Genomic DNA, 14,911 nt, shown 5'->3' with positions numbered 1-14,911 from the left:
AAATTAGAACGTAAATGGCGTCAAACTAAATTACTAGTATTTCAAATAGCATGGAAGGAGAGCATCCTGAACTATAGAAAAGCTCTTAGTGTAGCTAGATCAACATATCTCTCCACTCTTATAGAAAATAACAAAAATAATCCTAGATTCTTATTTAATGCTGTAGCCAAATTAACCAGAAATAAGACCACTGCAGAAATCTCCACAACAACATCATGCAATAGTGAGGACTTCATGAACTTTTTTAATAATAAAATTGTAAATATTAGGCATAAAATTGAGGTTTTGAAACCGAACAATGTAATTGATGCAGATGTTAATCTAGCCATGTCAGATCAGAACCTAGAATACTTTACTCCCCTTGAAGAGAATGAACTAATTTCACTCATCTCTTCTTCAAATTCATCAACCTGTATATTAGATCCTGTACCGACACATTTTCTTAAACAGATAGTACCAGCAATAATAGAACCCCTGTTGAGAATAATTAATTCTTCACTCAGCATTGGATATGTTCCAAAATCTTTTAAATTAGCAGTTATCAAACCAATAATTAAGAAACCTGACCTCGACCCCTGTCAGCTGTCCAGTTACAGACCAATATCAAACCTCCCCTTTATCTCTAAGATTCTGGAAAAGATAGTAGCGGAGCAGCTATGCTCATATATACATAGAAATGGCATACATGAACTGTATCAGTCAGGATTTAGGCCTCATCACAGTACAGAGACAGCGCTCGTTAAAGTAGTAAATGACATTCTATTGGCCTCTGATCAGGGTTGTGTAACTATGCTTGTACTACTTGACCTCAGTGCAGCTTTTGACACCGTTGATCACGCTATTCTTCTTCACAGATTAGAAAATGTAGTGGGAATTAAGGGTACAGCCCTCTCCTGGCTCAGATCCTATCTGACCCATCGTTATCAGTATGTAGACTTAAATGGTGATTATTCTGCATGTTCTCTAGTGGAGTTTGGCGTTCCGCAGGGTTCAGTTTTAGGTCCACTGCTTTTTTCCCTTTACATGCTTCCTCTGGGCAACATAATCCGTAAGCATGGTATTAGTTTTCATTGTTATGCTGACGATACACAGTTATATGTCTCAGCAAAACCTGATGAGAAAAAACAGCTTACTAAAATTGAGCAATGTGTGCAGGACATAAGAAATTGGATGCTAATTAACTTCCTTCTGCTAAATCCGGATAAGACAGAAGTTCTAGTCATAGGACCGCATACAGCTAGGAGTAAAATTTTAGATCACACCGTAACTTTAGATGGCCTTTCTGTTTCATCAAATGCAACAGTGAAAGACCTTGGTGTGATTATTGATTCCAGCCTTTCATTTGAAACACATGTAGATAATATTACCAGGATAGCATTCTTTCACCTCAGAAATATTGCCAGAATAAGAAATTTATTGTCGCTAAACGACGCAGAAAAACTAGTTCATGCTTTTATCACCTCTAGGTTGGACTATTGTAATGCCTTACTGTCTGGTTGTTCAGCTAGATGCATAAATAAGCTTCAGCTAGTCCAGAATGCAGCAGCGAGAGTCCTCACCAGAACCAGAAGATATGAGCACATCACCCCTATCTTATCTTCACTCCATTGGCTCCCTGTGAAATTTCGCATTGATTTTAAAATACTACTCTTGACATATAAAGCATTAAATGGTCTCGCGCCGCAGTACCTGAGCGAACTGCTAGTGTCTTACGATCCGCCACGCCTACTTCGATCAAAGGATGCAGGCTGCTTGTCAGTACCGCGTATTATGAAAAATACAGCTGGGGGCACAGCTTTTTCTTACAAAGCCCCAAAGTTATGGAATAGTCTTCCAAATAGTGTTCGGGACTCAGACACAGTCTCAGTGTTTAAGTCCAGGCTAAAAACCTATTTATTTAGCCAAGCATTTTTATAAATAGATTTGCCATAGGTAAAGGAGCAGATCTGGGGGACTCATGGACGTAGAGTATTATGGTGAACTGGTATGTTTGGATGCTGTCTTCCTCACTCTCATTGATCACTCAGGTTTGCTGACGGTGAGGTGATTGTTTGCTTTACATGTCAGGAAGCCCTCATGTTTGTGTTTCCTTCTGGCTCTCCCTTTTAGTTATGCTGTCATAGTTAGTCCTGCCGGAGTCTCTGCTTGCACTCTACAGTTAATATACATTCACATTATACATTGTGTGACTGTGACCATACCTAACTGCCATCTCTCCTCTTTCCCCCCCTCTTTCTTTTTCCTCTCTCCTCCTGTCTCCTCCTGTCTCCCCCTTTCACTCTTTCTCTCTCTCTCTGTCGAGCTACACATGTCTGACCCATCCTGGTGCCCCGCTTCTGGCTGAAGATCTCGTCACATGGATGCCCCGTGTGTCTCTCTGGGATGCGTCTGGTGTCTGGGAATGATTCTCTCTACCTAGAAAATGGTTCTGGCCTTGACTGGTGTTGGCAACTGTTTCTCTGGGGACTTGACAGTTCGATAGTTCATGACTGGACCTTCTTACAAGTCTACCTGGGTCTTCAATAACTACCTGTACTCCATATTAACATCAATTAACATCAGCTATTATAGCTGAACTGCCTCCCACCCTACACACTGTATAAATGCAGATCATTTACTGCTCTCTGTTTCACCCAAATGAGGATGGGTTCCCTGTTGAGTCTGGTTCCTCTCAAGGTTTCTTCCTATCATCATCTCAGGGAGTTTTTCCTTGCCACTGTCGCCCTCGGCTTGCTCACCAGGGACAAACTGACCATTTTAATTCATACAAAATCACATTTCATACAAACTTAAATAATTCTTCTGACTGTGTAAAGCTGCTTTGCGGCAATGAAAATTGCTAAAAGCGCTATACAAATAAAATTGAATTGAATTGAATTGAATAAAGCTTTCATTTTTAATGACCTAGAATACATGCAAGTACATATAAAATGTATATTTTAAAATAATATAGACAAAAAGAATTGTAGCAGGATAATCTGAATTTAACTTTTATACCCTTTTCCAAATATTGGCAGGGCCAAATCCACATGAGTTAACTTGCCAAATTATGTAAAAAAAAAAAAAAGTAAAAAAATTGACAGTCAGGATTGCACTCCAATGAGAATAGTACAATTAAATCCACATAAAATTTCACAAATTTGTGAAAATTACTGGTTACACCAAACATTAAACCTGTTACACCACAGCGCTACTTTTACAATCAAAGGCTAATGTAAAAGGTATTAAGAATACCCGTATCTTCTTTCTGCATTAGTGAGTCTCTCAATTACCTGTTTTTACTGGAAAGTTTTTTGGATCACTCTTCTTCCTCTCAAGTTTTCTTTGTTTCTCTCTCGTCTTTTGCTTTGCCACGCCACATCTCAGTTATTCAATCTTTTAATGCAAAGCTGTATAATATTTGTTCCTTTTCTTTTAATTTACTTTTGGGAATGGGTACTGTAATGGCCTCTCTACAACTGGTTTCACATATTTGCAATCAAGGGTATTTTGACCTTGAGATTGGCTAAATTCTGAAACTGCATTCATAGATGGTGGAATCAAATTTAGAACGTCAGCAAGCGGCCTTTCGTTCCTCTCTGCGGCTTTTCTGGTACTTTCCCCATTCCACCCCCCTCACCTTCTGCTTTTTTTTGCTAGCTGAGCAACTGGATTTTCTTGTCATTTCCTCCCCCCCCCCAATTAACAACTACACATGAAACAAAAAATCTATAAATAAATAAACCAAAGCAACAGGCTTGCATCAGGGTCTGCATTAATTTTAGCTGCAACAAGCCACTATCACAGAGCAAGTCTAAAAGCAATAACACTTTGATTAGCATCCTAAACTTCTGGTATTTGTGGGGAAAAAAGTCCTCTACCAGATTTGCAGTGAAAAGCAAACAGATGTAACCAGTTACACTGACATTTCAATTACATATTGAAATCTTACAGACATCATAGCTTATATAATAGAATTGACCTTGCCTGTAAAGATTTCAAACCATTTTAAAAGTAAGCGCCATTTTTTTATAATTATGAATTATAATCATTAATCAGAAGTCATACGTATAAACCTATGCATTCCTCGTCATGTGTGAAAAGGTCAGTTATCCCATACTTTAAAGACTGTTACAGTCTTACAGTCAGCAGCAGTAATCAGGGGCACATGCTGAAAAATAATTTTCTGTCACATTGTTGTCCTAAAAATGGCCGTTTCTTACACCACCCTGATATTGGTGACAAGTAGCCATGACTGACATCCCAACATATGTATAATTAAATGAAACTACTGTAGGATTATATTAATATTACGTTGCAGAGAGAATGAATATATATATTTTAAACCCTTTCCAAATAAAGTATATGAACAAAAAGAAACAAAAAAAAATAAATAAATAAGATTGTTATGCCATCAACAAATGTATTCATTTTCTTTTAATGCATTAAAAAAAAAAAAAAAAAAAAAAAAAAAAAAAACAGTCACTACGCGTGACATGTTACTACGGTGCCTGGGAAGAAGGAGGTCAACATGCATCAATACAGATTCTTCAAAACAGAGCAATTGTATGGTTTATTCAACCCACAAAACAAAATAAAGAGGATACACTGGATACCAAATTCATCAATAATGACCCCTAATGCTAACAAACAAAAAAACAAAAGCCCACACTCATGCACAGCAACAGCAATGCAAGTACTTCATTTTTACCTGCTCTGAAGTGCTGCCCACCATCTTCCCTCCTCCTGCACCATGACACTTCAGCACCTCTCTCAAGCCTGTGCCTGCACCATGCCTCACCTGTAGTTACACACACCACTTTTCAAGTCAAGTTTCTAGTACCCTGTTTAATTAATTAGTAACATAAAAAGCTACCTTGTTATGGATTAAAAAAAAATAAAAAAATATATATATAGTTACGGTACCTCCCACGATGGATTGAACAGGTCATTACAAAGCTCTTCACAAAAACTCTCCAGAGGCCATTCTTGAGTCTTTTACAGAGACAAAAATAATAATTAAATTAAAGAACTACATACTTTTTAAATCTTAACTTTTACAAATTTTAAACTACGCTCTAAAATCAGTAGGCAGGAATTCTCCCCCTACTGCAGAGACACCCATTTCAGCTAATCAGTGCTAAGTGATGATCCAAACAGGGCATGTTTTAAAAGGCTAAAAGCAGAAGCCCGACATTTAACAAGCAACACGACTACAATATTTTGGCACAGCTTACACTGGGTGTTATTACAGATTGCATCCCAGCATGTATGCAAGTGCAAGTACAGATCTGTAAGTGTGTGTTATATGCGAGTGCATGAAGGTATAGATTCCTCAACTGTGCATTTTGGTTAACACACCTCCTCAAACAAACTTGAGTTGTCAGGAATGTTATCAATTAAGACTTTGTTCTCAGTAGCCGGCTGCTCGATGACTACGTTTGTAGTTTTCCTCCGTTTCTCTTCAGGCTCTCCTTCAAAGCTGTCATTGCTGAGGATGAGAACAGAGCAGAAGCTGTCTGCCTGATCTGTGACTCAAAATGTTAACTTTAATACAAAAGTAGAAGGAATGTTTCATGGTACTGAAGATGGTGGTACCTTTTTTCATTAGGGTCTAAATCTCTAGATCTTTGCTTTGCTACCAGCTTGGCCATCCTTTTAGCCTTGTTCTTCTGACGATTGCTCATGCCGGGACGGAATTCTGAATCTATAAACTCTGCTGCCTGCATGGGCTGTGGAGGAGAGACATTCGTTTAGACACTGCTGAAACCCAACAACAAGGCAATATTCTCTACAATATAAAATAGTAAATGGACAGGATGATGGGTCACATCTACTACATTAGTGGCAGTCCTTAAGATAATTTCTTCAAAAGAAATAAATTAAAAAAAAGTTATGCACCATGCAATTCAACACAATGAAATTCTGATCAGCTTGAAGAAATAAAACAATTTTCTTTAACGCAGCAGGCACACCAGTAGTTTTTGTCTGAGCATGAAATAACCCTGTATAGTTAAACCTTGGATTACGAGTAACTTGGCCTGTGAGTGTTATGCAAGACAAGCAAAAATTTACAAATTTGAACTTGATAAACGAGCAAGTTCTTGCAATACTAGCAGTACCACTTTGTCTGCCAAATGTCACATGATCACACCTGAGCAGTGGTTCTCTATCTCCCTGCGGGATTGTGGGTAACCGTCTCCCATGCTCAGTCTTATACTACGTGCGCCACTTGTATTGTCCACAACCATGTGCGTGTGTACTATTCAGCATTTTTGTGTGTCCAAGTGTAGTGACTGTTTTTTAGTAATTGTACTACAGCACCTGCCCTTGTAAATAAAAAAAAATTACAGTAGCAGTGCGGGAGATCAGTCTCCAACGAAAATTCAATGTCACATTGCCACGAAATCCTCAAAAGGAGGCAAAGACAAGTGTTAGAGAGGGTCTTGTTGCCAGCAACCTCACTGTATAAGCCGTGGTGGGCATGACAAAATGGCGAATCTTTTGGTTCTGGATCACATGGCTGCATATTGCATGTTTGTCCTGGGACGCCATAAAGTCTAATGCACACAGAAACAAAGCAACCATTCTAATTTAATTATCAAAGAAAGCAGATAAAGCCACAGCCCTCAGCCAAGCAGAAACCCAATAAGAGGTAAATGAGGGCTCCAGAGAGGTGAACGAAGAGGATCCAAGTAGAAATTAATTTCTCTTCTGACAGTATTACAAATGTGATCGATTAAAATTTAACATTTGATTTGTTGCTGCTTTGAAAGCCTCACACCGATTTTTATTTGCAGTCATGTTGTATTTTTCAAAAGATTATTCACTATTGATTTTTTTGTTGTTTTTACATGCTGTTAAGCTTTTTAAATCCTAAATAAATAAGTGCAGAATTAATACACAAATGGAGGGAGGAAATAGCTGTGGTTCAGCATCTTTAAAACCCTCACACCTTCCGTAGCATATCCTCTGCTGTAGCTCGACAGTGAAAACCGAATGATTAAAGATGACTAGACATGGAATTATTTATTTATTCTTAAGCCATGGAATTTCTCACTATTCAGAGGGTAATTAAACTATGCAGAACTTGAACACGCCAGTAAGCCAACTCTGTGTTTGGACTGTGGGAGGAAACTGAAGCACCCAGAAGAATCCCACCAAGCACACGAAGAACATGCCAACCTCACACACAAACACAGATACCCGACGCAGGAATTGAATCCTTGACCTTGGAGGGGCGAGGCCACAGTGCTAACAGATATGCCACCTGCAAATATAACGTAATATATACATTTTGTTTGTCAATTTAATCGTGAAGAGTAATTTAGTCTTACCGTATGGCTGCGGAGACTCTGGAACCCAACAACCTTGCCAGTCTGGGATCTATTTACATTGGAGGAACAGGTATAGTCCAAGTCTTCATCATTAAACAGCTCTTCTGTATCCATACCTATAGCCGCACCCATATCCAGACCAAGTTTCTTCTGGAGCAATTTTCTCTGTCGGGCCAGACGTTCCTTGGGGTCGACCTCAGCTGTTTAAAAGACAAAAACAGGATAATCTAAACATCCTAAATGCTGTGGATAATAATTTGGTGCTTGTTCATTACCTGTGATGGAAGTAAGTAAGTGGAATTAAAGTTTTAAAGTTTAATAAAAAGACACTGAAACCTAAGGCAAAACCTACAGCATTAACAGATCATGATTAAATAGGTTGGAGTTACACAAGTCCTTAGGAAAGCTTTTAAAAAATAAATAAATCTATATCTACATGTTTTGCCAACGCAAATTTGTTGCATCATCAATGAAGCTGGACACAATTCAGACAAATGGTAAACAAACTGTATGCACTGTTGATCTCCAATACTAGAGAAGCTTTTGTTTATTTTATGCTTTAGTCAAATGCAAAAGAACCCAAAGAAAGCCATCTGACTTGCAAAGCTTTACTACATTACTACTCATATAGGTGGGGAAAGAAGAGAACACTAACAAGTAATATTTGCAAAAAAAAAAAAAAAAAAAAAAAGAACCTTATAATAAGTCTAAACAAATTCTGAACAAAAAGTACACTGGGATGGTAAACAAAAACAAAAAAACAAACAAGAAAACCTGACAGTTATGCTTCATTATTAGCATGTCCAAGCTTATGCATAACCTACCCGACTTGTCATCCTGCACTTCAAACTCTGCACCGGCCGACCCAAGCAGTGACGCTCCATGTCTGAGCAAACGAGAGATGTCAAACCTGTAAAAACTGAGTCTGTCTGAAGAGCCGTCCTCTGGAGACATGTCTTCTACATGGGACTCTACACAGGACAGAATATACTTTGTAACGTTGTAATCTCAAGACCATTCATTTCAGAATACTTTAAAATAGCTAGCACAAATAATGTGGTTTCACCAAATTCAGCCAAAAATTTAACTTTTGATGACTACTCAATTAGTTGACACCTTCAGAACAAGAATCTGCATTACTTTATAGAGCATGCATTTGCTGTTATGACTTGCTGCATAGCCAGACCACAGCTTTTTTTACATCTCTCAAGAAGAATCTTAGCTCATTCTATGGGCAATGGCCTCAGATTTGCGTGCTGTAAAGATCTTTTTTAAATCAGACCAGAGATGTACTATGAGATTCAAATCAGGCCACTCTTCAATCTTCCAGGACTTTCTGCAAGACTTTGTGGACTTGCTTGGGGGTATTATTCTGTTGGAAGAACCAATGACATCCAAGCTTTACATAGACGGCATGATGTTAGGATTCTCTGATTCTCTAATAAAGTTCCTTCCGCATGCTGCTGGTTTCCAGTGCCAGAGAAGGCAGAACATCACGAGTCACCGCCATCACAAACAGTAGGCAGGGTGTTCTTTTTAGTGCATGCATCATTCTTCTTTTACTAAAAATGCCGCAAAAAATATATACAGTATATATGTTTCAAAATTTGTGTTTCATCACTCCACAGAACAGAATCGCAAATCTTCTGTGGCCAATGCATATGGTTTTGAGCATAATCTTGTGCTTTTGGGTCAATGGTGGTAAACATCTTCAAGGTTTGGCATAAAAACCTTTAGTGTTTAATATGCGCCATACTGTGCAAACTGAAACGTTGCCAACAAGTTTTGCTATAGGTCTTTTGCAGTCACTCAAGGGTTTTTCTTCAGAAAGCTAATTGCAGCTATTGACAGCTTCCTTTATCTGCCATGTCCATGTAGTGCAGGCATTGTTCTTTCAACTCTGAACTTATAAATTATGCTTTCAACAGTGTCCCTAGGTACATTCAATGTCAAATTCTTCAGTCTTTTGGTATCTTTTTCCTAGTTTGTGAAAGGCAAGGATGTCTTCTCCTACCTTTTTTTTTTGCCAATTCTTTTGCCCAAGCCGTATTTATAAAATGCAGAAATATCGATGTGACACTGCACAAACCCCTCGCTGTTTGTGTTCTCTCAAAATTCTTAATTAGTTGCATCAGATATGCTTGAGACAACACCTGTTTTGCAAATGTCTGCTCTTATGACGGGTTATATACATGGGATTTGAACCATTTTGAAACTGCAGTAGTCATTAAAAGTTACATTTTTTGTTGAATTTGGAGAAATGCCTGTAATAGTTGTGCTAAGCTAATCAAACTGTTCTTGTTTGATGTGAAACAGCTGACAGTTTGTGAATTTTTCCAACAAACCCCAATTTGCAATGGGGTTGAAAAATGACTGCAACTGGACTGAATATGATTACAAATTTTGCCTGAATGTGATCCGACACCTACGTGTTCACTTAATTTAACATGCTGACAAATACTGCGGATGGCTGTACATAGTTCAAGCTGAGTAATCTCACTTCACTTTCACCGTTTCCCCACTGGAGTTTCACTCATAGAAAAACTTTCCCCATAAACCTTTCAGCTGATTTTATGCACCACACAAATCTAATTCCACCTTCAACATGCATTCGATCTAGTGACACACTGCATTGTCATTTTTCATTACACAAGTTTACAGAAATATTCTTAAAATGTTGGCAAGGTAAATCTCTCCTAAATGTCACCAGGTAGTTTAATCTCTCTCTTTGTCCTTGGCGTTACATATTTGTACAAAAGGAACTCTGCTGAGCAGAAGCATTCACTCTGGCGTGTTAACTAGTTATCAATACTGACTACAGAGCTGCAACAACATCATGCATCACAAGCAAAGTCACGAACAAACATGAGTATGAAGCTCTGTAGTAAAGGACACAGTGAATCTTGACCAATCTATGAAGGGGCTAACCTACAGAGAAATACAGGAAGATGTGCTTACCTTCCTTTGGCTTGGGAGCTGGGTTCCATGCAGGAATATTTTTTACTATGGCCTCCACTGCCTGACCAGCTGCAATTCGCGTGTCCCAGTTAGGACTCCTCAAATATATTAAAACCTTATAAAGAAAATAGAACAAGATAAACCATATTCACGCAGCATCGCCTTGTGTCTACGCATGTAATATTTCTAGGCTACTTCTGTGCATTACTTACACACACACACAAAATAAGAATAGCTAATTTAAACACTGATGTAACCTTCAGATTAGCGATAAGCCTCTAGCATTTCCACATCTATAAATTGCATTTCTGTAAAACTAAAAACAGAGCTTGCAAGTAAAACAAACAAGCCTTTAAAAAAAAAAAAGCTGCATTAGATGATGTGCAAGATGTCAAAAGAAAAGGGAAAGATCACCTTGCATAACAGATTATTCAGCTCATGTGGATGAAGCTTGACCACATCTCCCAGCTGTTGAGCGGCAGCTTTCCTTGTCACTGGAGTCGTGCCAGTGTCCAACAAGATGAACAGACGCTCAAGCCTGAGATTAAGGGAAAAGAATTTAAAAAAAAAGTTACTTACAGTGCTGAAAGTCGGCTCATCAAACGCTTGGTGTTAATCTTTTTTTTTTTTTTTAAGTAGAATTTTGACATTTGACCTGGAGAAGACCCTAGAGTTGTTTCAGTTTTGTGACACCAAACCAGGACGATCAGCTAACGCCATCTCATTGTCAGATTATATTTTACTTAACGGAAGGAACAAAATTATAATAACTAGCTAGTTAAACTGACCCTTCACAAAAAAAAAAAAAAAAAAAAAAAAAAAAGTCAAAAGAGGGGCTACAAAGGCTTATTCACAAACCCTAAACACCTACAGAAGATATTTGCAGCATGTGTAAACTGGGTTGCCGTAACCACATCACTTTCACTAACTCCGCGCACCTGCATTCAGAGAGGTATCCCTCTCTCCGATAAAGCACTAAGCCTAAAGAAAACAACCTGCAATATTGTATCAAACCTTATACATTTCTAAGTGCACCATGTCAAAAGTGGAGCATGTTACAATCAGCCTTGGAAACACCGCGTTACACGGCATCTTATCAGGTGAAGATACAGCTTAAACGATGGGAATAAAGAGTAGGTGGACAAGAGCACATTTCAGAGCACACCAACCAGCACCTCAAGTCTCAGAAGTCGAAATTTATTCATACAGACTGTTCATGATAGCTGGGTCAAGGGCATGATAGCTGTGGACATTTGAGTGATGAAATGGTTTTGACGCTTTAAACGGAAAAAGGAAAGGGGTTCAGAGGGTTACTACACTTTCCAGACAAGGCTCAATGATTTTTCCACAGCCTTGTCCTCCATGCTCAGTGATTTCGCTAATGTTGAAAAGGTCATGTTTAAGAATATGCATTAGGGTGACTGTCTTGGTACAGAGACTAACGTGGCGCATAGGGACAATGGATTTGGATGCCTGGTTGCCTCGGCAATTTGTTAAAAGAAAATCCAAATCTATAATAATTAGTAGTGGAGTCGACAGCCATGCCATAATCGATCATCACTTTGAGTACACCAATACATCATCTAATAATAATGATGATAATAATCGTTATAATCATTAGTTAGTACATGAAATACTTCCAGGGACTTGTGCCAAAAACTGAATGACTGCCAACATCTGATTGGGCTCGGTGGGAACGCTTTCTGACTGGACTCCCCGATAGGATTTTGGCAACCATTCACTTTTTGGCACAACACAGAGAAAGTATTTTTCCAAAGGGGGAGGATAGAAAGAAAAATGGATAGAGAGAAAAAAAAAAAAAAAAAAAAGCGGGGTAAATTTGTACTAAATTCTCAATTTAGCTCAGTGAGACAGAAGATTTATACAAGACTCACCAGAACCCACCCCTCCCCCTTGGAATAAGGGTTGTGGAATTTGGTGTCGATAACTTGCATTGACCTGTCATTTTTATACGCATGTGCATTCTACTGACTTTTGTAAAGAATAAATTGCTAAAATCATTCATAGGCATTTCCCCTACACAGCAGTTGCCCAAGCACATGAAATAAAATTTGTAATTATTACAAATCAACACTTAATATTTTTCATAAATCAAGCCTTTCACCACCACCTAATCAAGTTTTGATTATAATCGCTGATCGTAGTACCAACATTTAATTTTTTTTTCTGCGCATTGCAATACATTTACAGGTCTGCAAATAAAAAGCTTTTAAATTCAATGATGTCTATATACCAATTGGAAAGAGCTTTATATATACACAAACCGTTGCACTGCATACAGCAATAAATCAAAAATTGGTGTGTACATGCAAGACGAACACATTATGACGTATAAGGGCTGATGTCATAGCTCTTGGGTCCTAATACAAGACAAGAAAAAGTATACAAGGAACTCTGTACAAAACGTTGTACAATTTTGCAAAAATCCAATAAAACAAACAAAAAAAACACAACCACAGCATCATCCTCCCACTGAGACATCGTCATTCAGAGAAGACTGGAATTTCCATCCTGTCCATGACGGCCAAGTGTGCTCTCAGCATCTTTCCTTTCACTTTCCAGACACTTAAAGACCATTTGATTCACCTTAGTGTTGAGATTCGTTAGAAAGTATTTGGTTAAGAGGTACGCTGTGCTTTTATTGTGTATAAAAATAGACGAGATGATGCAGCTTGGCTGCCCACACTTGCCAGGATCTGACCAAATAATTCAGCAAACAGGAGCGATGCAGGCATGATTACACACATCCTGAACACACACTTGGGGGGGGGGAATCATGGAGACACATTTTCGCTACAGCTCTTCTAGATCACACGTTTAACAAGTTGGGGTGAGGTTTAATCGACTATAATCACCTGCGGTCAGGTGGAGAAGATGTAGCCAAGCTTAACGTTATATCGGAAATAACAGAGGGCACGACTAACAATGTAGTATCAGTATTCTATCGTTACTAACACCATCACTATACAAGTTATACACATAAGATGTCTAATGCACCGTGAATAAGGTCATCAGCACTAGCATCATATTCCAACATAACGAGGCCTCTATAAAGTTTCCCAGCACAACAATAAACATTACACTGCGACATGTTTTTGTAAGAATATTCACCACGAAGTTAAAAAACACCGTCCTTGTTAAATCCACATTTTCCCCTTATAATGACTCGCGATTATTTTTACCATCCACTTGAAAAAGCATAAAAATGTGGCCTTGTTTAAGTCCCAGCTACAAGGCTAGCCTGCTGCACTGGATCACCTCAGCTAGCAACGGGACGGGAGCTACATTGCTAATTTGCTAGCTTAAGAGTTAGCCTGGGTGATATAGTAAAAAAAATAAACAAGAAAAATGAACTCACCTCGAGACAGCCATGGTGAAAAAGTAAAGTGTATGTTTTCCTAATGTAAGTATGGTCCGTTGGAGGGATGTTGAATAGCGGACAGTAACATTAATTGCTCGGAAGCGGATTAGCTTAGCTTTATCAGTCCGCTAACTGACCGGTGTAGCACTATAGCGCTAGCTAGATGTTTAGCCAGCGCGTGCTGCATGCAGAAAGGCCCGATATCCCTCGCGCACCATCCGAACAGCACAGTATCGACGGTACAGCCGCTTCACACTAGCTTAAAAAGAGACGCCGCGGATTCTCTTAAATATCTCCTTACACACAAAAACAGCGAGTCACACTTTAACACCACAGACATCAATTTAACCCTCGGCACTTCTCCCAAAAAGATATTTCAACCGAATAAGTAAAGAAAAATAATTTTGTTGGGCACAAAAGAGAAGCCGGGAGGCTGATTTTATATGAGGAGCCATCTTGTATTTATTCCTTCCTCCGCAGCAGCTGCGACCTGATTGGTTACATGGCCTTCCGCTGACCAATCAGAGCGCAGATGTCAAGAGGAAGCACGCGGCTTGACAAAAAAAATCCTTGACAGGATATGGGATTCCTTTCCTCACAAGTCAAATGCAATTGTTACACCCATTGCCATAAGCTCTTTACATTTCTGTTGCAAATGCACCTAAAGAGCTTAGCACAGGGTCTATATACACCTTGCTGAAAAAGCCTGCTTAGTCTAACTAGCATTTGACAAAACAAATGCCAAGTTACTCAAAATGGTAGACTGTTTTTGCAAACTGGTGGAAAATGGAAACATTTCTAAACTACTGTTACATGAATAGGTGGCCCTGAAGGTGTCACGGGTTCGATTCCCACCTCAGGTCTGTGCATGTGGAGTTTCCATGTTCTCCCCATGACTGGTAGGTTTCCCCCAGGTACTCTGGTTTCCTTAAAGGACTCTGGGTTTTCTCTCTCTCTCTCTCTCTCTGTGTGTGTGTGTGTGTGTGTGTGTGTGTTTGCATATGCATTTGCCTTGCAATAGATTGGCATCTTGTCCAGGGTGTACCCTGCCTCGTGCAAGCTCCAGGAGACCCCCCATGACATAAGTGAATGTTACATTTTTAAGAAAATAAATAAATAAATAGCCATTTATAGATCAATTTATTAAAGTAAAAATAATACCAGAAAATGACTTATCACGCATCACATATGGTGTACCCACCTGAATAGCCTGTGTTCAGCTAATTAAAATCAATTAACAGTATCGTGCAATATC

General features: G+C 38.8%; 1 protein-coding gene across 2 annotated transcripts in view; it reads right to left on the bottom strand.

Annotated features, from left to right (window-relative positions):
* Positions 1-14,109, bottom strand: part of btaf1 (BTAF1 RNA polymerase II, B-TFIID transcription factor-associated) — a 43,204-nt gene extending 29,095 nt beyond the window's left edge. For both annotated transcript variants that reach the window (XM_053502059.1, XM_053502060.1), the window contains exons 1-9: positions 13,654-14,109; positions 10,689-10,812; positions 10,275-10,389; positions 8,141-8,287; positions 7,317-7,516; positions 5,578-5,711; positions 5,341-5,470; positions 4,906-4,974; positions 4,691-4,780 (exon numbers count right to left, since the gene is read on the bottom strand). In XM_053502059.1, coding sequence (XP_053358034.1) covers positions 4,691-4,780; positions 4,906-4,974; positions 5,341-5,470; positions 5,578-5,711; positions 7,317-7,516; positions 8,141-8,287; positions 10,275-10,389; positions 10,689-10,812; positions 13,654-13,667 — 1,023 coding nt within the window. In that variant the 5' untranslated portion in view covers positions 13,668-14,109. The remainder of the gene's footprint in view (positions 1-4,690; positions 4,781-4,905; positions 4,975-5,340; positions 5,471-5,577; positions 5,712-7,316; positions 7,517-8,140; positions 8,288-10,274; positions 10,390-10,688; positions 10,813-13,653) is intronic.
* Between the last annotated feature and the right edge of the window lie 802 nt (positions 14,110-14,911).

The sequence above is a fragment of the Clarias gariepinus genome, chromosome 8 (genome assembly GCF_024256425.1).
Source record: "Clarias gariepinus isolate MV-2021 ecotype Netherlands chromosome 8, CGAR_prim_01v2, whole genome shotgun sequence".
Lineage (NCBI taxonomy): Eukaryota > Metazoa > Chordata > Actinopteri > Siluriformes > Clariidae > Clarias > Clarias gariepinus.
Note: the sequence above shows the minus strand (reverse complement) of the source record. Positions and strands in the feature narration are given on the sequence as shown.